General features: G+C 41.6%; 1 protein-coding gene across 1 annotated transcript in view; it reads left to right on the top strand.

The window, feature by feature from the left end:
• Positions 1 to 20,523, top strand: part of PKHD1 (PKHD1, fibrocystin/polyductin) — a 385,419-nt gene that overhangs the window by 204,326 nt on the left and 160,570 nt on the right. Inside the window, exons 48-50 of the mRNA XM_023757718.1 lie at positions 2,908 to 3,100; positions 4,928 to 5,123; positions 15,972 to 16,037. Of these exons, the coding sequence (XP_023613486.1) occupies positions 2,908 to 3,100; positions 4,928 to 5,123; positions 15,972 to 16,037 (455 nt within the window). The remainder of the gene's footprint in view (positions 1 to 2,907; positions 3,101 to 4,927; positions 5,124 to 15,971; positions 16,038 to 20,523) is intronic.

Below are 20,523 nucleotides of genomic sequence, written 5' to 3'. Positions count from 1 at the left end.
AGCATTTCTGGAAATATCTACCCAATAGATTATATTATAACATATAGAGGTAATATTTTCAAGGTGGTATGCATGATATCTTAAGAAAAGAGCGACAAAATATAGGTTGAAATTAAATGTAAACAGATGGGTGGATAATAGAATTCTTCTTTTGGTTTATAGTTTAAAATAACTATTTGTAAAAGTAGTTTAATTGAGAGCACTTGACTGGAAAAATAAGAAATTTAAGTCCATAAGAAAACCATTTTCCTAAACCAGGGCTCACTAATAGTGTAGATTGCCTGTAGGTGCCCACCACCAAACAGAAGTGTTTAAGTTCTCTTGGCAAATATTCTATTGATATGGAGGTTGACCATATTAAGCTCTGTTCACTTAGGATCAAAATGCTTATCTTCTTTGATTAATAAGTTTACATGAAATCCTCTGACACTCACGTGCTTTTCTGGGTAGACTTCCCGTTGGGGAGAAACATCACTAAGGGGCCAGTTGAACTGTTAAGCTGAGCCATGATGATTGAGAACAAATGGGTAGGAGATACAAGGGAGAAAATTAAGCTTTCTAAAGTTTATGTAAAGATTAAAAATCTATAATAATAAAAGTGTAATATGCTAATTAGACTGGGCGTCCTTCCAGACATCCTTCTGGATGACCTTCTGGATGAAGCTGGGGCTTCGAGGGAAGCTCAGGTCTCAGGTGCCAGAGGGAAGCTGGTGCTGGCAGCCTGGGGAAGGAAGGCCTACCCTTGCACGAATTTCATGCATTGGGCCTTTAATTAATAATTGTAAATGTTATAAATGGAGGAGGGATTTTAGAATGTGAATATCCCATGACTGGAAGAAGGGACAGAATAAAATATGGAGGAAATTCCTACAATGGATTTGAAATCAGAACAGATGACCTTTATGTCCATTCTGATTCTAAGAACATGAGTTGAATCTTCAACAATCTTGTTCTTTAGTTCCAATTTAAATTCTGATATACAGTGGGGCCTTGACTTACGAGTGTCCGGACTAACGAGTTTTTTGAGATACCAGCTGTCTCTCCGCCGATTTTTTGCATTGAGTTGATAGAGTAATTTGAGTTAATGAGCTCCTTAACGAGCTCCTTAAGGAGCTTGGTCTCGGAACGAATTAAACTCGTAAGTCAAGGCCCCACTGTACATGTGATAAAAACAAACGCTAAGGATCCTAAACCCAAAGAGGGAAAGAAGTCTCCCCCACCCCAAACTTTCAAAAGATTTTGTTAATGCTGCATAGGGAAATCTTAGAAAAGCATAGTTCTTTTATTCCCCATGCCCTGATTATTTTTCATCCCTTTAATTAACTTACAGATTAAACAAATACATTTAATCCTACAAGGCTCTGTAGCACTAAAAGTATTGAGTGTGTTTTTTAATGACCAAGTAAACCTCTAGACATTAAAATAAGTAGCACAGGATGGCAAACCTGGCCCATCTGAGGTTCTTAAATGAGCTGTAGATAGATCTTGTTTGGCTTGCTAATGGTTACTGAATACTTTACATAAGTTATCTCTTTAAGTTTCTCAGGAGCTAGATGAGATACATTCTACTGTTGTCTCCATTGAAAAAATAAAAAAAAAGAAAGCTTGAAGAGGGTCAGTAATTTGCCCAAGTTCATATACCTAGCACATATAAGATATAGATTTCCAGTTTATACCTATTTGACCATAGTCCCCAAGCACTTAGCACTAAAACAGTTTCCTTTTATAATATGCCACTGGATTGTAAATTGGCTGTGGATATGCTCATGCTACACCTCACTTTGAAAACCCAACATCCTTCATCTCATTTCCCTCCTCTTTGAGAATTTAATTATCTGCCTGCAGCAAAATGCCACAGTTAAAGGTTCTTATGAAAACTAAAACAAAGAGGGAAGGACAGTCATAATGTGTATTGATTTTTATTTTGCTTTATTTTTTTCCTGTCCACTTTGACTTTCTTTTATGGTCTTAGCATGTGGCCAACCCTATTGATGTTCTAGTGAAGTCTTAAAAACCACTTTCTGGAATGGGCTGTGCAAAATCATTTACAGAAATGAAAACTTTATAATTCTACCTGTGACGTTTACCTAACACTTTTGCCACACTCTGGCTCAGTTTCTTCATTTGGTAAAATGCAGTCCTTCTAGAAACCCTTTAGGAAATTGGCACCAGCTTTTGGGCGAGCTCTTCCAGGCATTCTTTCTTTATTTAGTAGACATGATTTGAGTGCCCGTTGTGTGAGGGTCCTGTGCCAGGATAGCAAGAAGAATATATCTCTAACATAAGGATCTCACAACCTATGCTAACAAGCACAAAAGCAAGCCCAACAACACTGAGGTGCGGTTGTAGGTGTGAACACTGGGCATTGTGCAAGCCCACAAGCGAGGAGCCAGGCTACTTCCTCCCTCTGGGGAAGGCTACTGATGCCATTCCTGCTGGGCAGTGGGAGGTAGGCTTCTGAGAGTCTGGGCACATCAGGTTCTGGCTCTCAGTCATTGCTCCCAATAAGGATATCTACTGACTATATAATATATTTTCTGCTGTGGAGAAACCTGGTCTACAGCAAAATTCTGGTCATGGACTTTTTTTTTTTTAAATAATAGACTATAGTCCTGGTATATGTGAATTCATTGAGATGGCATTTTAGTGGCATCCGTTATGAACGTTACTACCTCCAATCCACCAGACCAGTGACATGCACAGACGATGCAAGGACAGCTTCGCCCTGGGCTATTTTGACGCATGCAGTGACTGCTGGAACCTCCACAGACACACAGAGTAGAAGGGGCCTACAGCACACATGGAGAGAATAGAAGATGAGTCATAACTGATGGAAGAAGTGTACATTAGATCCAGGATGAACAAATAACTTAATACCCATTTTTTTTCTTTTTTAATTCACTCTAGAACTAATGCTCCGGATATTTCTTATGACTTAACCTTGACTGACAGCAGAAATAAGACAACCACTGTCAACTATGTGCGTGACACATTGTCTAACCCTGATGGCTGGATGGCTCTCCTCTTGGATCAAGAGACCTACTCACTGCGATTTGAAACTCCTTGGACCAACAGATCTCTGCAGGGAATTTATTCAATGGTGTGTTCCACTTCCAAGTGCTTATGATGCTTCCTTCTGTAGAATAATAGTTTGAAGGTATTAGCATCTTTTGGTATTGATAAAGAAAACTGAAGCAGCATTTTGACCAGATGAATGTGTGATTGTAACTTGAATACAATGTGTGTGTGTGTGTATTTGAAAATTTTATAATCTGTTTAATAAAATTTTCAAGTTTATGTATTTCAAGTTTATATATATTTCACCTTGAGTGCAGATTGGTTCTGCCTGAATTTTTAGGTTTATTAATACAATAAAAAACAGCTTCTAAGCAATCTATAGAATTGTATTCTTATATTATGGGTTAAGAACCAACTTAACCCAGAGAGAAGTGTTTGTAACCCAAGAAAAATGCCTTAGCAAAGCATTTTTATGTTGCATACTGCCACCTTGTGGTCAAAGATTAACTTGTAAATGAAGGTCTAGGAGTCAAATGGTTAGGGGGAACAAACACAGGAATAGTCATGTAGGAAGTGGGTGCATTTTCTGGGGGAAAAAAAAAAACAAGCAAAGGTGGATTCCCTCAAGCTTCTTTTCTTCCTTTGAACACGTTTCTTTCTTTCTGTCTCCTAATATTTCTATTTCCTACAAGCCCCGAGAGCAGTGTTAGGGAACTAGAAGCTGGTTTAGGTGTGCCATAGTTCTGAGGAGCTCAAAACAGAATCTGTCTTTATCCTCTCACCACCTCTCTGAGAGCAGAGAGCTCTTTCCTTCCCCAAAGGCTCCCATGAGAACATTTCATGGAATTTGCATAAGGTAAAGGCAGCCGATTGGTGACTGGTTTCTCTCCTGTCGCACACTCTCCAACTTTGTGATATGGGACAAGTTTCCTGAGCCTCTACCTGCCTCACTCTCCTCATCTGTAAAATGGGGCATGAACAGTAACAATCACAGGAGTTATTTCAAGGATTGAATGACTTTATGTGAGTCGTACTTAAGCATGTAGCACAGTGGCTCTCAACCTTGGCTGCACATTAGAATCACCTGGGAATCTTTTTAAAATCCTGATTTCTGGGCCTCATCCTCCGGAAAGTCTGTTTCTTTGTTACTAATGTTGTGGCCCCACCCCGTAACAAAGAAACAGACATTCCAGAGGATGAGGGACATAAATCAGGATTTTAAAAAGATTCCCAGGTGATTCTAATGTGTAGCCAAGGTTGAGAACCATGGATGTAGCACATGCTACAACGGTGTTCGCTGTTGCTGTTATAAATGGATGATACTGCCAACATTGCCTGCCTCTTTAAAGGGATTCCAGACCTAGCTCTGTCTCGTCTAGCTATTTGACCTGGGACAAATCAATCCACTTGTCTGGGCCTTGGTTTTCTCTTGTGTTAATTAAGGAAGTTAAACAAAAGGAAACTTACGGTGTCTTTCCGTCCTCACCTGGTATGATTTTGTAAACTCTAGTTCTGAGTTTGTTACGAAATGGATTCAAATAAGCCCATTCCCCAGAAGAAAAGTCGTCTGGGTATAAACTATCTTATTTCTAAACAACTCAGTGTTGTTTGTAGCTTTTTAAAAAAAATACATTTTATTGATTTTTTACAGAGAGAAAGGGAGAGGGACAGAGAGTCAGAAACATCGATGAGAGAGAAACATTGATCAGCTGCCTCCTGCACACCCGCTACTGGGGATGTGCTCGCAACCAAGGTACATGCCCTTGACCGGAATCGAACCCGGGTCCTTTCAGTCTGCAGGCTGATGCTCTATATACTGAGCCAAACTGGTCAGGGCTGTTTGTAGCTCTTTTTATAGGGGAGTCTTCCTTCCTAAATAAGCCCTATTGTATTTTTCTCTCACTTCAAGTACTCAGCAACATTTGACAACTTTGCTCCTGGGAATTACCTCCGGCTGGTCCACACAGTCCTGTGGCCTTCCCCTGACATCCTCATACGGTGCGGGAGTCGAGCGGGGCGGTCGTTGCCCTCTCTTCCATCGCCTGGTAAAGACCAAGGCTGTGATTGGTTCTTCAATAGCCAGCTGAGGCAACTCACCTATCTGGGTAAGTATAATTGCATGGGCATTTTTAAGGGCACATAGTAAGAAAACACCGCTCACTCTTGAATTTTAGACAGTTGTGCTATGAAACGATGGGGAACTGAGGGAAACAGCTGTGTGTTATGGTTAAGTGGATGGGCTTTGAAATCAGACTGTCTGAGTTTAAATCCCAGCTTCAAGCCTTACTAGCTATGGGACACTGGGCAGCTGCTCTTTTTCTCTGAGGCTCAGCCTCCTCACCTATAAAATGAGATAATAATAGGACCTACCTCAAAAGATAGGAAATTATATAAAGGATAATATGTAAAACTTTTTATCAGAGTGCCTAACCCATAGCAAGTGCTTAATAAACATTGTTATTAATATTTTCAATTCACTTTAAGGCACTGTTATATTTGTAGAAAGATCAAGTGCATGGGAAAGACAGGATGGCTTGGTTATGGCCACAGATATTAGGAGCAACAGAGAGGACAGGTGACAGCTACAGAGAGGAGGAATGAAGAGTGAAGTTACTGTGGAAGGTGAGAAGGAAAGCCTTGGAAGGTGAGAAGGAAAGCCTTGGAAGGGGATCCAAGGTCAGGAAGGTGCGGAGGCGTGGAGGGCTGATCTGAGGATCTGAGGACTGGGGTGGGCTGTCTCTGTCTTGCATCAGGATGTAGCATACAGGAGGAAACCTCTCTCTCTCTCTCTCTCTCTCTCTCTCTCTTTCTCAAAACAATACACATATCCTCACGTGAGGATTAAAACAAAAAGATGTAGGATGCAGGAACCTCATCTTATAGGACCGGAAACCCTTCTGTGATTGCAGAGTAATAGATGGCTGAAGGATTTCGTTATCATCTTATTGTGCGTGTTTCACAGGAGTTTTCTTTTGACTTCCTGGTGTTTGTCTCATATTCTTGTTCTATACCATGTCAGCATTGGTCACTCTGAGCACTGTGATATCCATTTATACCAACCTCAGCTCAGTGTGGTCTGTAAGGAGAATCTGTCCAAATGGGTCTCTAGAATGTCAATTTTGTTATCAATTAGTCTTAACAGATCCTGGTCAGATTCAGGAGAACTCACAGCACCTCAAGTCCCAGCTACAAGCCAGTCTTGTCCCTAAGGATGTAGAGAGCTGGGCAATTGTCCCGAGTCCCCGGCCCCTCTCCCTTGTGCCTAGCTGTATGTCCACTGAGTCTGAGCTACTCTTAAGCCCTGGGATGATGACATGTTAATAGCACCATAGAGGAGAGTATGGTACTTCTCTGGTATTTTTATCTTTGCCAAATGGATTGTTGTATATTTTACTTGCACTGAATTGTAATGTTCAGATTTTCTTTTTGATTTGATACATTCATAAATGTAACCTAAAACTATAAAAACTCAGGAGGGACAGAGAGCCTGTGACGGGTTTACCACTCTGGAGGGGAATACCAGTAGCAAGAGCAAATCGCTGCCATTAATTTTAACTATGACTATTCACTTGATGTATATTATAGAGCAAAATTTAATTCCAAATGGTTCTTGTTCTATTACTTAGTGTGCTCTTCGGAAACATGTCCATTGGTCAGATTCTGTTCATGAGCTGCGGACAAATTTGAATACTCACATAAGCCAAAATGATAAAGGAACATTTGGGGCTTAAAGACAAAAATCAAATCAAATCACACAGTTACAGATTTTCTTCCCTTTTGATAGTATTATTTATTGAATTAATAGCAAGTGAAACTATTATCCTATATATACTAGTATATACATATATGGTATAAATAGACATACCATGAGTATGTATAAGTATATATACTTATGCATAGATGTACCTCTGCATATGTATATTGTATATATATGATGCGATGAATATTTTAATGTAAAACATTTTAATTAGGTATATAGTTTTCATTAATTTTTACAAAGTTCTTTGTCAGAATACCCGGGTATTTCCACCCTTTGAATAATATGAGTTGGAAAAGGAACAGGAAGTCGCAGAGGGTTGGTTGAATGTTTAGTGAACTTGGAGACCCTTGTTCCTTGGAGAGGATTCCCAGGGTTCCAAGCAGTGGCTCTCAGGGTCATTTGTGCCTCCTGTACCCTCTGAGCATAAGGGGTAGAGAGGAGGCCAGAGCCACTTCTGTTCCCATTTCTGGGCTGGCACAGTGAGGACACCAGGACCCAGGGGGAACGGAGGCTCCTCCCGCTCCTCCTCGCTGGTACCCATGCAGCTCTCTTGGTTTGCATGGATTTGGTCTGATCTCCTTTGTGCATACTTTACAGCATCTTTAGGAGGGCTAAGGATGCCATGATGCCTAAATGGCAGTGAGGGAGTTGCAGCTGGTACCTGTTTCAGTTCTGTGCCATGCATTTCACATATTGGTTGGTTTACTTAATTGTTTTTTTTATTCATGTGAGAGTATAAGTCTGTGATTGGCCTATTTTACACAAAATACATATAATCTAAGAAGAAAGCCCAAGTACAGACCTCACATTCTGTGTGGACATATTCCTGGGATGAAAAATCATGGGGAGAGTTGTGTGTACAAGTTTCATTTCATTGTAGGGAAACTGCTTGGCCTCCTTCAGGTCCCCTGAGTTTCCTGTCAGACTTTCAGGGGGGACGGGGGTCGGGGGGAGGGTCCTGCTCCTTTTCCTGGCTGGCTTTCACTCAGAGTGCTGCTCCACTGACCATTCATTTGTTGACCACTTCTAAGTGGATCGTCTTTTGTATTGTTTGAGACCTAACCACATCCCCCAGGAGAGGAATTTTTTAAAATCACAATTATATTCATTTCCTGCATTTGGCTACTTCATGTGTTTGATTTAAAATACCCGACTAACCTTAGATATGGCTGAGAATGGGAGAAATCAGAACCCAGGCATTCTAGCTCCTGGCTATGGATCCCTCCACTAGAGTGTGCTGCCTGCCAAAGAATCATTGATCACTGACCAGAAAGGGTGGTGCTGGGGGTGCTGGGCAGGGTCATGGGAGAAGACTTCTCGCCGATCCCCAGTGACAAAGACAAAGGATCCTGTACATATAATATCTTTGACCCTTGAATTTCTCTCTCTACCGAGGCGAGTCTTGTCTTTGTTCCGCAAACATCTTTATGGAATGCAGGTTCTTTGGAAAGCTCATGGCCAGAGCTTAGGGCTTAAGGTTTTAATCAGTGGCTGGCTGGCTATTTTACCTGGGGCATGGAATTATAAATGCTCCATGCCTCAATAACTTCATCTATACAGCGAGGTTAAGAATACTGACTTATCTCTTGCAATTGTGCTACCAAACACCCCAAACATCCTCAGGTGTGATTAGTGTGCCATGTTACCTTACTCAAAATTTTCTCGAGATTATTTCTTTAGATTTTTTTTTTTATTTCCTCGGAACTTTAACAACGTCACAAGCCTTGAACTCATCATCACCTTTCTCATTTTATTTTCCTTGACTAGATTTTGTTAGAGAGCTGAGATTCATGATCATATGACATACATAACATATTGTTCCCATGATTGAAATTTAATACCACTTAAGCAATTGCTACCCACAGAATAAGATAACCTCGCTCATTTAAAGAGATCTTGTAAGGAGATTGGTTCAGGTGGACTTTCTAAAGTCCCTGAGAATGCTGCCCACGGAGCCCCTTACAAAACAGACCACAAGTGAAGTACTGTGTGCTGTGGTTGTGTTAGGACCCGGAGGGGCAGTATTGGATGTGATTAACTATTATGAATGGTGGTTCCGAGATGTTACCTCTGTGCCATGCTTGGGATGGATAAGCCTGTAGAACAAGTGTTCTTTCTCATTTTCAAAGCCGGACTCAAAGCCAGCAAGCCCATCTCCCCATTTATACCATTTGATTTCCTGGCAGCTCCTGGCTCTGCCTGACACAGCCAGCTTCCCCCAGCCTCTCTCCCCGCTGTTGTTTTCCAGGGCGGTTTCAGTTCATGGTGAACTATTTTTATTTTTTAGTTACATTAACGCTATGAAATAATTAGTCAGCTAATTAATCTGGTTTACAAGCTTTGTAGGATTCTTCAGCTGTCAGTCAGGCCCAGGCCCGAGGCCTACATCTCGTCTCAGCTCTCTTGCCCATGTGATTCCTGTTGCCATGGCTACTGGCTGCATCTGCTGACACCCCACTCTCTATTTATTGCTTAATTAAGAATTTCACGCTCAGCCCTTATCTGCCTCTAAGAACAAGCGCACACTGTTAAGAAATTCCAAATATAGGCCCAGGCACAAGGAAAGCCTTTCTTGCGGGCTTGGCTGGACGGAGCCCCTCTCAGGATCTTCTCGGCATCCCAGCCGCCACCCTTCAATCAAAAATCATTAAATGGGACAGAGATAATGAGCATGTCGCATATCAAAAGAAGGATGTTTGCTTGATCCCAAGGAGGAAAAGCTGCTCGTCTCCATCTCAGCTCCACTTCAAAGGGAGATGAGACCCCCTCTTCCGTGAGGCCTGATAAAGCCTCATTTGTTCTGGGCTTGACTTATGCAAAAGGTCTGGTATGTCCGAGTCCCATTGCACAGACGTGGCCTCCCCCCCACCTCTTGCCTCCACCTCCACCAGCCCCTGCCTGGCCTTCCGCACACTGCACACTCGTGTGTCAGCACTTAGGCAGCTGGGTCCCCCAGAGCATCAGGCGGAGCGTGTAATCACCGACTCTCCACCGACAATGGCCACTTGTAAGGGGGTGGCCAGGAGGAGGTCTTCCTCACAATAGGAACACAATTATTGCAGCTGCTGGGGAGGGCCAGGCTTCTTCCTGTAGAAATAGAATAGGACTTGCTCAAAACAGGGGACGAAGTGGGGGGGAGGTGGCGGGGGTGGAGATGGGGGGAGAAAACAATCTTGAGTTGATTATTCATATTCTGACTCCTGGAAGCCCCATGCGGAACCAGTGGGGTTCCAGCAGCTGCTCGTGCGCAGCCCTCTGCTCATAATTGTACATTCTGTTAGGGGTCAACTTACTTTTGACCCTGTCCTTTCATATCGGTAAAAGGCTCTTCAGGACAAACTGTTGGGTTGTGGCAGGGTGCATTAAACACTCACAGGCCCTTCCACTTGCTTTCTCCCCCACCCAACCAGCAGCCGGTGATAAATTCATATCAGATGCTGAGCCATTCTCCGCTGCCCTCCTGAGTTCACACAGCCCCCACCCCGGCACCGCGATGCTGGGACAATGTGTGGGGCGGCAGCTGAGAGAGTCCGCCTGCTAGGCTCACAGGCTCCTGCGTACCACCTTTCTCTGATCGGACTGAAAGGGGACATGTGTAGCCAGGCTGGCCAATGCTTGTCTCCAAGTGTCCCCCTCGCCAAGATAAAGGCAGGCTGTTTGGCACGAAGCCGGGGCTGTTGTCCATGAGGGCAAAAGGGCTGAAGTAGGGAGACAGATGGACTGTATTGTCTGCACCAGGTGCCCTGAAGAACTCAAGTCACGGGAGGCTCGGAAAAGATGCTGTTAACTTGCGAGCTGTGAAAATAAGGGATGTTTTCCTAAGTTTGCGGCTAGAAGATCATGAATACTGCTTCGAGTTTCTCTTTTCTCAGAGCGCCGAGGGCACCAGGCTGCTGCCTGGACCCTTCTGCTCTTGAGCTGGTCCAGAAGACCCTGTGCTGCTCCTTGGGATGGAATGCTGCTAGGGTCTAAGATGAGAGCTGACTCAACTGGCTGCCAGATCTCCTTGGGAGGATTTTATAAGCAGAGCAGAATCGTAATTCTTCGAAACTCTGCAGACATGCCATGCTGTGTCCCTCTAAGGCAATCTATAGCATTCTAGTTAATAAATTAATTTACATTCTTATAGAAAACTCATTCCCCCAAGATCCCCAAGGATTTTTACGGGTAATATGGCGAACTGACTTCAGGGAAATGCCGTAAACTTCATGGCAAAAATGCAGAGAATGGAACAGGAGCTGGAAAGGTGAGAAGGGATTTTGCCTCTTGATGACAAGCAACTTCTTCAAAAGGAAAAGGAAGGAAGAAAGGGAGGAATGGAAAGAAATAAGGAAGGAAGGAAAACTAAGAAGTCAGAATCAAATACTTTTCTAGGGATCCCTGGTTAAGGAACTAATGCTTAGTGACACTGGCAGCTACCCTTCGTTCACAAAGAGCCGGGCACAGGTGGCCATTAAAATGATCACCTCACATCTTATATTTTGGGAATATAATGTGGTTTGCAAGCTTTTGGTACAATTGATTAAAAGTAAGAAGTGTGAACATAAGGATCTCTTTTTTTATTTGGGTCTCCTCACTTGTTAAGAACACCTGCTTCTGAGAACAAACCACATTTTTAGAGTATGGATGAGAGAAGTTGTAAAATTCCTCAATTTGGTGCCTTCTAAGTGTGCCTCATGGGCAGACAGCTGGAATGCATGGTACCAGGCCCATCCCTCTAAGTTCTGGTTCTGTAGGTCTGCACAGGGCCCAGGAAATCACAGATGCCCCATGGGTGGCAAACATTTATCTGCATCAGAATAACAATTGTTATTGTGTGCTAAGTTAATTAAGAAGATTTAATTGAGCTAACTCTCAGGACTGTGGTTAATGCAGATCTATCTATCTGTTGGTGTCTCGGTCAAGTTTTTTTACTCTTACACTTGAAAAAAAAATCACTCTTTCAAGGATGCATGTCCCTGGTGATAATAGAGGAATCAAAGGGGATCACAGAATTTTCATAAAATGTTTCTGTGAAGGTTTTTAAAAGATTCTGTGTTATAAGGGCCAAGGTAACTCTGTGACTGTCTCTAAAGCTGGAATCAGACAGCAGTGTGGTCTTGTGAACCAAACTTTACCCGCCCAGGGACCAACTGACAAGCCAGCCTTCTCTGTGTTTAAGGAACGGAGGCTAATGTCTGGGGAGCCAGGTCCAGTTCATTGAACAGGTAGGTAGAAACAGCAGGTGTGTGAGGCAGATCTGGGGAAAAGAGGTGGTGGTAGAGGACAGGGCAAGCTAAGCTGAAAATTCAGAGAGAGGACCAAATCCGACAACAGCTAGAGAAGGCGAAGGCATGGGCCAGGGCGAGAATGGACCAAATCTGCAGACACAGATCACAGTGGCTGTTTTGTGTTCTCTCCATGTGTAGTCAATGGCTGACTCACCTATATGCATGTGGGCTGAACGAGAGCTCCTAATATGTGCCTAAACCTGACGGGCAAAGTGGGAATGGGAATATAAATAAAGAATAAAACAGGAAAGGAATCTATAACCTGCTAAGATGCCATGTGTTTCTTTCCATGTAGGTACCTATTTATCGCTCTAAATTCTAAGAGAGAATTATTCATTTTTCTCTTTCTTAGTGCCCCAGTGAGGACACAGTTCGCCAGGCACAGCACATAGCTCTGGTGGGCACTGGTATCATTTCTAGCTGAGCAGCTCTCTTTCCTCTTACCGGGAGCTATTTTCTTAGCACTTTTCTCTCTTCCTCCTATCTGAGCTTGCTAGCTCAGATCATATAACACTTGTCAGCATAATTTGGCAATAATTGACCCATATACTTCTTTTCTTTTTGAGGACCAACCAGATATTCTTACAATCTGGGAAGGATCAACTGCAGTAAGTCTCCATTTATAAACAGAGCAGATTAACCATTCTCATATTACAAACACAGAATCAGAAATCAAGCACTGAGAAAACATATGTACAATATCACAGCTTGTATAATGCTTTTAAACTCTTCCCGAGACAATACCTTTATTCTCAAATGATTTTCGTATTTATCCAAATTGGAAATGACACTTAACATTTACCCTGTCTTTTTAGAGTCAAAGCACTTAACAGATTTTAGCAGAGCTGGTTACATTGCTTACAGCTCTATACCATGGCTCATCGTGATTAGGCGCAGCTGTAAAAAGAATAAAAAGCGTATTTCTTGGGTTTTGTTATCTGGCTCTTAGAATCATAAGCATGTCATAAGAACAGTGGTGATAATAGCTGACTTTATTTTCCATTATGTGCCAGGCACTGCACTAAGTATATTACATTGCTTCATCTTTTCTTCCCAGTAACCTTTTGAGGTAGATAGTAGGATTATTCCCATTTTTTAGAGAAAGTGACTGAGGTTCAGATGGTGAGTAACTTGTCAGGTGCCCACATCTAGGAACTGAAAGACCCAGAATTCAAATTTAGGCTCTTGGACTCCAGTATCCACATTCTTCCCCACCACTCTCTATGGCACCACTCTCATGACGCAGCAATGGTGTTTGGAAAGAATTAGCCCTCCAAGCCATGCTCACGTGCTCTGACCCAGTCCGCAGAAGGGCATGTATAGGTAGTGGTGGGATAGAAAACCAGACTTTTCTAATCTTTTCTACTTTTGATAACTTTCCTCCATTTCCACTGGCACAGAAACTACTTTTCTGAGATTGAATGATAGTCACACACTTGCTTGAATGAAGTGAGCAATAGCTTTTCAATGTACCCTTTCAGTGTCTGTTTAGGGGCAGAAGATTTAGAGGAGGTGGGAACCTTTTGTTCAGCTGCGTGTGTAGCAGCTGAACAAGGTCAATGGCCACTCAGTTCAGAAGCCGCTGGTGCAGAGCTACAGACGTGAGAGCTCCCTGAGCCAGGAAGACTTGGTTGACCAAGAACAGGACCTGGGCAAGTGACTTAGTGAATGAAAGGACATATGGAACAGCCTGTGTTGGGAGTTAGATATGTTGAGGGTTAGCCTTTTCAGTTTTAAGGTTACTCATCATGATGATAACTATAATGTGCTGTAAGTACAGTATCTTTTTCACCTAGGGGACTTTGGATATATTGATTATGTTCCCTCTACTTCAGATTTCATCACCTACCTAGTGGGGAAAATTGTTTCTATTCTACCCTTCCTCCACCCATTCCTCTTATAAATTAAATAAATCTATAAAATGACTAGAGTGGCTTGAAAAACACATTTATAGGAAACTTTACTTCTTTTCTTTCTTTACCTCAGTGTCTGGGTCTTAGGGAGAGGGCAGGGATGCCCTGAAATCTACAACCTCCTGGAAACTGTTAACAAGGATGACTTTTATAATATCTCTAAGTGAACTGACTTCCCTTTCCAAATGATTCCCGGAATTTATTCTCATTTTCCTTTCTTAGAGTTTGATTCTGTTATAATATTTCAATTCCTTTTGCAGAAGGGTATTCTATTATTACCGCCTTTGCTTGATTTTAGATATCATCTTGTTCATATTCTCTTTTGCTTCTCTTTCCATTTGAACTTAACTTTTGTAGTATTTTGTTTTTTGGTTCCTTAAGAGGATTCTTTCCTACCTTTATTTGTTTAACTTGTTGAAATTGTCAGTTAAGTCCTGGGTATCCAGGGCGGAGCACTATAAACTTAGGATTTCTAGATTGTTCCATGAAAATTAAGTATCCAGCAATGTTTAATGTCCTAAAGTACATGAGAAAAATCTCTTCCTGTAAGATTTAAAGACAAAGCAAACTAACAATGGATGCAATTGTTATCCTAAATTAACCACAGTTGGTGCTGGATAAATATTTGCTACATTGAGAGCTAGCTTAGGATAAATATCACAGTATTATTTTAAAGCACTTTTTAACTTTAGGAAATGCATAGATCAGTGTGAGCAGAAGTGGATAAGTTAAACATTCTAGAATAAAAAAAGAGATAAGATGCTAGGCTAGTGGCTTTATTGTTATTATTACTAAAGGCAGAAAAGTGGGTGAACTATGCAGTAGGACAGAGAAACAATATAAGTGAGGTCTTAGAAGTAGCGATGAAATAGAACGTGGAAAAGAACATGCTGGCCATTGTACCTGACAAACTCATGCATTTTATAATGGGAAGAAATTAAAATGAGAACAATTATCAAAATCTGAATAGAAGAATAGGAGAGGTCTCATCATAGATTCCTTTGGGGGTGATTTTCTTTGTAATATTCAAATCCTATGCTTTATAATTAGGAAGAATGATCCTTGTTCTATTTCATTCTGTGGTGGAGGAAGGGCTCAAGGTTCCCGGGAATGGCCAACGGAGAGCGTGGGTTTAGCCAATGTCTCAAGGCTGCAGCCTTTAGCAGCACCGGGCCCTTCAGTGGTGGGGAGGTGCTGGCTCCCATGACATCTGATAAGGCAGAAAGGTAATTAACCAATAAGAGACAAGGTGTTACTGAAAAGTGGAGTTCGGGCACCTGATTACTAATTAATCAGGCGTGAGAGCACCTTGTAGATGCATTCACTATTTAATTATAGCAGCCTCTCTTGGCAAAGGAGCATATGTTCCCAGCTTAATCTACTGGTTTATACTGACATCAAATTGTCATTATCAGAAAGAATCAGGCCTTTTGATTATTTCCACTAATTTATTGAACACTTAAAATTAATGAACCTCAGGCCTTTTAAATGTACTCAGTTGGTTTGGAAGATGGGAGGGAAAAGGGGGGTGGGGTGGAGAAAAGCCTTCATTAAAAGGACAATTTGTTTGGATAAAGGTAAAGCAAGTACATTTCATGGGTGATCTGAACTCTATTGCTAAAAATCATGAACTCTTCAAGCTGACAGAGAGGAAACTACAAGCTGACAGAGAGGAACTCTACAAAATGACAGAGAGGAAATAGGGTATGAGGTGTGCCCTGCTGCCCAACATTGGCTTCCAAAGGACATATGGCTAAAGGTTTTTATAGCCTATTTATGTGCCAAATCTCTAGGAGACCTCACTGCAGTTAAGTTTAATGAAATAAAAGCAGTGAAAATCAAATGTTGGAAATCAATTGTTAGACTAACTAATAAGGATTTTATTTTTTATTTTGAAAATTTAGTTATGTTGGGGAGAATATAGCACAAAGCCTCCTTTCTCACATATGAATATCCTTCGTATTAAGACACTCTTTGGATCACATCCAAGTTGTGGCTTTTTGTGTTCAGTTTCAGGTGAAGGTCAAGTCCAAGTGATTGTCCAGGTGAAGGAAGGTGTGCCCCCAACTATTTCAGGTGAGTATTAATCCACAAAGTAGAAGTGCCTGGCACATCACAATGTCCTCCAATAATAGTTCCACAAATTCTTCCCTTCATATTGTTTGTAAACAGGCAGGTATCAGTCCTAATGGTTTTATGCCTAAGAGCTCTCTATTGTGTCAGCCCTATAGCTAAGGTGTGTCTATATGTTAAAGAAAGATATACGAAGGGCACATTTCAAAACATTGGAAAGTAAGAATGAAAAGATATAAATAAGCACATTTTATAAATTATGGACCAGATGTGCACACAGGAGTCCAGATCTGCAGATGGGCCATTAGGCCCCCAACAAACGGAAAGAAAAATTCACGGTATCTCAAACCTTTAATTGTTCCCAGTATTTTCAGGAAATCAGGGTAAACAAACCATCCCCCAAAGTCAGATGGTTTTGTGAAATCTTTCTAACTCATAAAAGCCAAATTTTCAAAGACGAAATGACTCATAAGCACCTTCTAATGTGTTTCATTGTTTGTTTTTGTTTATCCTGAGTCAGTTTACCTATACATTGGCAGCAGGGAGAAATCTTTTCAAAGGCTGAGTTTTCCTTTGATTCTCAGTGGCATTTTTGTCATAGGTCAGAGCAGAACCTATGCTAATCAGAAAATGGTAATTCCTCCATTGAAATGAATAATAATCGAAGTAAAACTATAAAGTAGAAGTACTGATGGTTGCTAATCCATGATTATTGGACTAGAAAAACTGTGATTCTTTGTTTTCATAACTATTTCTGCTCTGTCATAGCATTTTGATCTTGTAGTCCAGATCTTCCTTCCTTCCTTCCTTCTCTCCCTTTCTTCCTTCCTTTCCCTTCCTTTCTTCCTTTTCCTCTTTCTTTCTTTCTTTCTTTCTTTCTTTCTTTCTTTCTTTCTTTCTTTCTTTCTTTCTTTCTTTCTTTCTTTCTTTCCTTCCTTCCTTCCTTCCTTCCTTCCTTCCTTCCTTCCTTCCTTCCTTCCTTCTTTCTTTCTTTCTTTCTTTCTTTCTTCCTTCCTTCCTTCCTTCCTTCCTTCCTTCCTTCCTTCCTTCCTTCCTTCCTTCCTCCTTTTTTTCTTTCCTTCTTTCTGCTCTTTTTTTTTTGAAATAACTAAGAGGCTTTATTCATTCTCATCATGAAGCAACTTCTTTTTCTATTTTTAAATTTTAAAAAATTTATTTTTCAATTATAGTTGATGTACAATATTATATTAGTTTCAGGTGTACAGCATAGTGATGAGACATTTATATACCGTATGAAGTGATCCCCCCAATGAATCTGGTATCCATCTGGCACCATACATAGTTATTACATGATCATGGACTATACTCTCTATTTTGTACTTTACATCCCCATGATTATTTTCATAACTGGCAATTTGTACTTCTTAGTCCTTTTCACCTTTTTCTATCATCTTCCTAACACCTCTTCCATTTGGCAACCATCAGTTTGTTCTCTGTATCTGTGAGTTTGTTTCTGTTTTGTTTTAGGTGGCTCATAAAAGCCTTACTAATTGAGTGCCTCTCATGTGAGGTACAAGAGGATACAGCAATGGGCAATGGTCTTTGACTTTATGGGGTCTTATGGTCAATTGGGACGTCAATCAAATGACTGACTAAATTTCCTTTAAAATAACTGTTATTAAGGGAAAGTATCTTACAGTTCTCTCTTCTCTGGAAGTTCTGTGTTCAGAATCCCCAAAAAGACATGAGATCAGTTAGGTAAGTCCCCATTTTGTAAAGAATCTAGCTATTGGGAAGCTCTTATGCTAGGACCCTTCATAGGATACTGGGCCATTTATGGTGGCCATTCCTGGTTCAACCAGCTGTAGCCAGGGTGGCCACTGCACTTAGTATGAAGATTTCTGTATGAAGGACTCTTTGGAAGGACACTGTGGATGGCCGGCATCCAAGGACTTTTCAGCAGGGTCAGTTTAACTGGAAGATGCCTCATTTGGTTTGTCAATTACAACATGATGAATAAATAGAAAGCCAATGCTTTATGGAATTGTAGACTTTTAATAAGGGAAGAAACATCATAGGCTGTCCTATCCAATTGCCTCATTTTATGAATGAGAGCATCGGATCCTAGAGATTAAGGTTTACTTGGTCATATCAGTAGTGAGTGGTTAACCTGGATGAGAACTCAGTTTCCCAGCTCATTCTAATGTTCTTTCTGCTTTACCATATACTTGCTAAAGTGCTTAAACTCCCTTTTATGGCACATGTGAATTTATGAATTAGATCAGAACCAATTACATATGGCCAGTTTTTCTAGCCTATAAGTTTAGGACAGAAAACTACCCCAAAATGCAGGGAGTTACAGAGTTAGTACATTACCATTCTTTAGAAATAAATTCAGATATTAATGTGGTTCTCAGACATAGGCTGATTTCCATAGTTTAGGGCCATGGTCGGCAAACTGCGGCCCGTGAGCCATATGCAGCTCTTTGGCACCTTGAGTGTGGCTCTTCCTAAGCCTTAGGAGTACCCTAATTAAGTTAATAACAATGTACCTACCTATATAGTTTAAGTTTAAAAAATTTGGCTCTCAAAAGAAATTTCAGTCATTGTACTGTTGATATTTGACTCTGTTGACTAATGAGTTTGCCGACCACTGGTTAGGGTATATGCAAATGGAAAAATTTAAATAAATATGGGTGTATTTTGTGTAATGAATAGCTCTATGAAAAACAGTAAAATTATTGCAGTATCGAAAATTCTTTTTTCTCCAGCAAACATTTATTTGTAAGCTTTTGTTTTATTTCAGACTTACAGAAAATTTGCAAGAGTAGTACAAAGAATTTCCATATATGTTTAACCTAATTTCCCCCAATATTAACGTTTTACCAATTAACATTATCGAAAATTTTTGATCAAAACAAGAATGGAATAATTCATGGAGTTCTATCTATATGTTAACCTATTCAGAGATTCAGTAGAGTTGTAATGTAGATGAAACATTTTGGGTTAAGGTTTCCTGCTGCAGAGAGCATCTTAGCTCACTCATTTAACTGAAGGCTTATTCTGTGTACAAGATTGTGCTGGTCTCTGCGGGAATCATGGGCAGGAAACTAGAGACAGCAGAAGTTAGGGGACATATGGGCCAGTTATGGGGAGAGCAGAGGAGGTGATGTGATGTAAATTGTTGTTTGAGTACTTATTGGTTTGGGGTATAGATTTATGTGAATTTGGGTCAAGATGGTACCTAGTTTTCTGAATACCCCAGTGAAGGTCTTTCATGCTCCCCCAACACTGTGGCTTTATTGGTTTCCTCTCAGTGCCCATGATGATTTATAAAAGATGGGAGGCAAGGGGATGGGTAAGCGAAGCAACCACTTTGATGGAAGATAAAAATATTTCTAGAGAGATTGAAAATGGCGGAGGCTTAGACGGACGTGTTGGTGCTTTGTCCCGGACCAGATGGGGGCGAGCAGCTGAAACGGGTAACAATCAGCCCGATCAAGCTGGGGAGGTTCAGCTGAGAGACAGTCTGCAGCCAGGAAAGACAGAAAACTCCTAAAAAATGCGGATGGTTGGAGATTGAGGCTGAAACCTCCCTCTGGGCGCCAGCGCAGCGGCGGACCGCGCCATCTCAGGCAGCGTTCACCGGCATCCAGAGATCGGCTACTAGCCCGGCGGCTACTGACCCGGAGGCAGCGATTCGCAAACAGCGCGACTGCAAGAGCCAAGGGGAGACCTGCACCCCTCCACGGAAAGGTTGGACTTGCCTCGAAGGTACGGTTTGCAGTTCAGGTTGGAGCGAGGAACGCACGCGCGGGCGCAGGGGAAAATCTGCGTCCGCCAAAATCCGCGCTCTCCAAAATCCGTGCCTCTTGCCGGGGGCTTGGGCGCGCGCAGACACTCCGCGCGGTTCTGGAGGGTGGAACCCTGCGAGTTCCAGCAGCTTCCCAGGCTCTTGTTCGCACACTTCCTCTTACTTCTGTGGGTTGGATTGTTGAGCCCAGTGCATGTGAGTGCCCAGTTGGGGTCACTAGCAGAGCTTGTAGGGGAAGATTGTTTTTGGGGAGCCTGGGAAACAGAACTGGGAGTGGCGCTGGGGGAACCACCTCTGGGCGGAGCTGGTTCAGGTACAATAGGCAGCTCCTGGTCGGAGAGAACTTATAGCCTCGGAGGTCAACCCAGACACACTGCCACCCAGAGGCAGAGCCACGAACTGACTCCTCTGTAAATACAGATAAGGCAATAAGGACTGTGGCTTACAACAAGGAGGAACAGTGTATCAGAGGGAAAGTCAACATTCTCCTGAGTTCCCGGCGTGCCAATAAGAAGAGTAGAAGATCTGAAGCACCTGCATTACTGCACATTTTTATTTTTATTTTTTTAAATTACTTTTTCTCCTTTTAACTAAGAAAACATTTTTTTTTTCATTTTTCTTTTTTCTCCATCACCCGATTTTGCCCTTTCAGCTACTACATTTTTATTTTTAACTAGTATTATTACCGCTACCATTTTACCATTTTTAAAGTGT

This window comes from Myotis lucifugus, unplaced genomic scaffold, assembly GCF_000147115.1.
Source record: "Myotis lucifugus unplaced genomic scaffold, Myoluc2.0 scaffold_111, whole genome shotgun sequence".
NCBI classification, from domain to species: domain Eukaryota; kingdom Metazoa; phylum Chordata; class Mammalia; order Chiroptera; family Vespertilionidae; genus Myotis; species Myotis lucifugus.
This window is presented reverse-complemented; position numbering and strand designations above follow the sequence as displayed.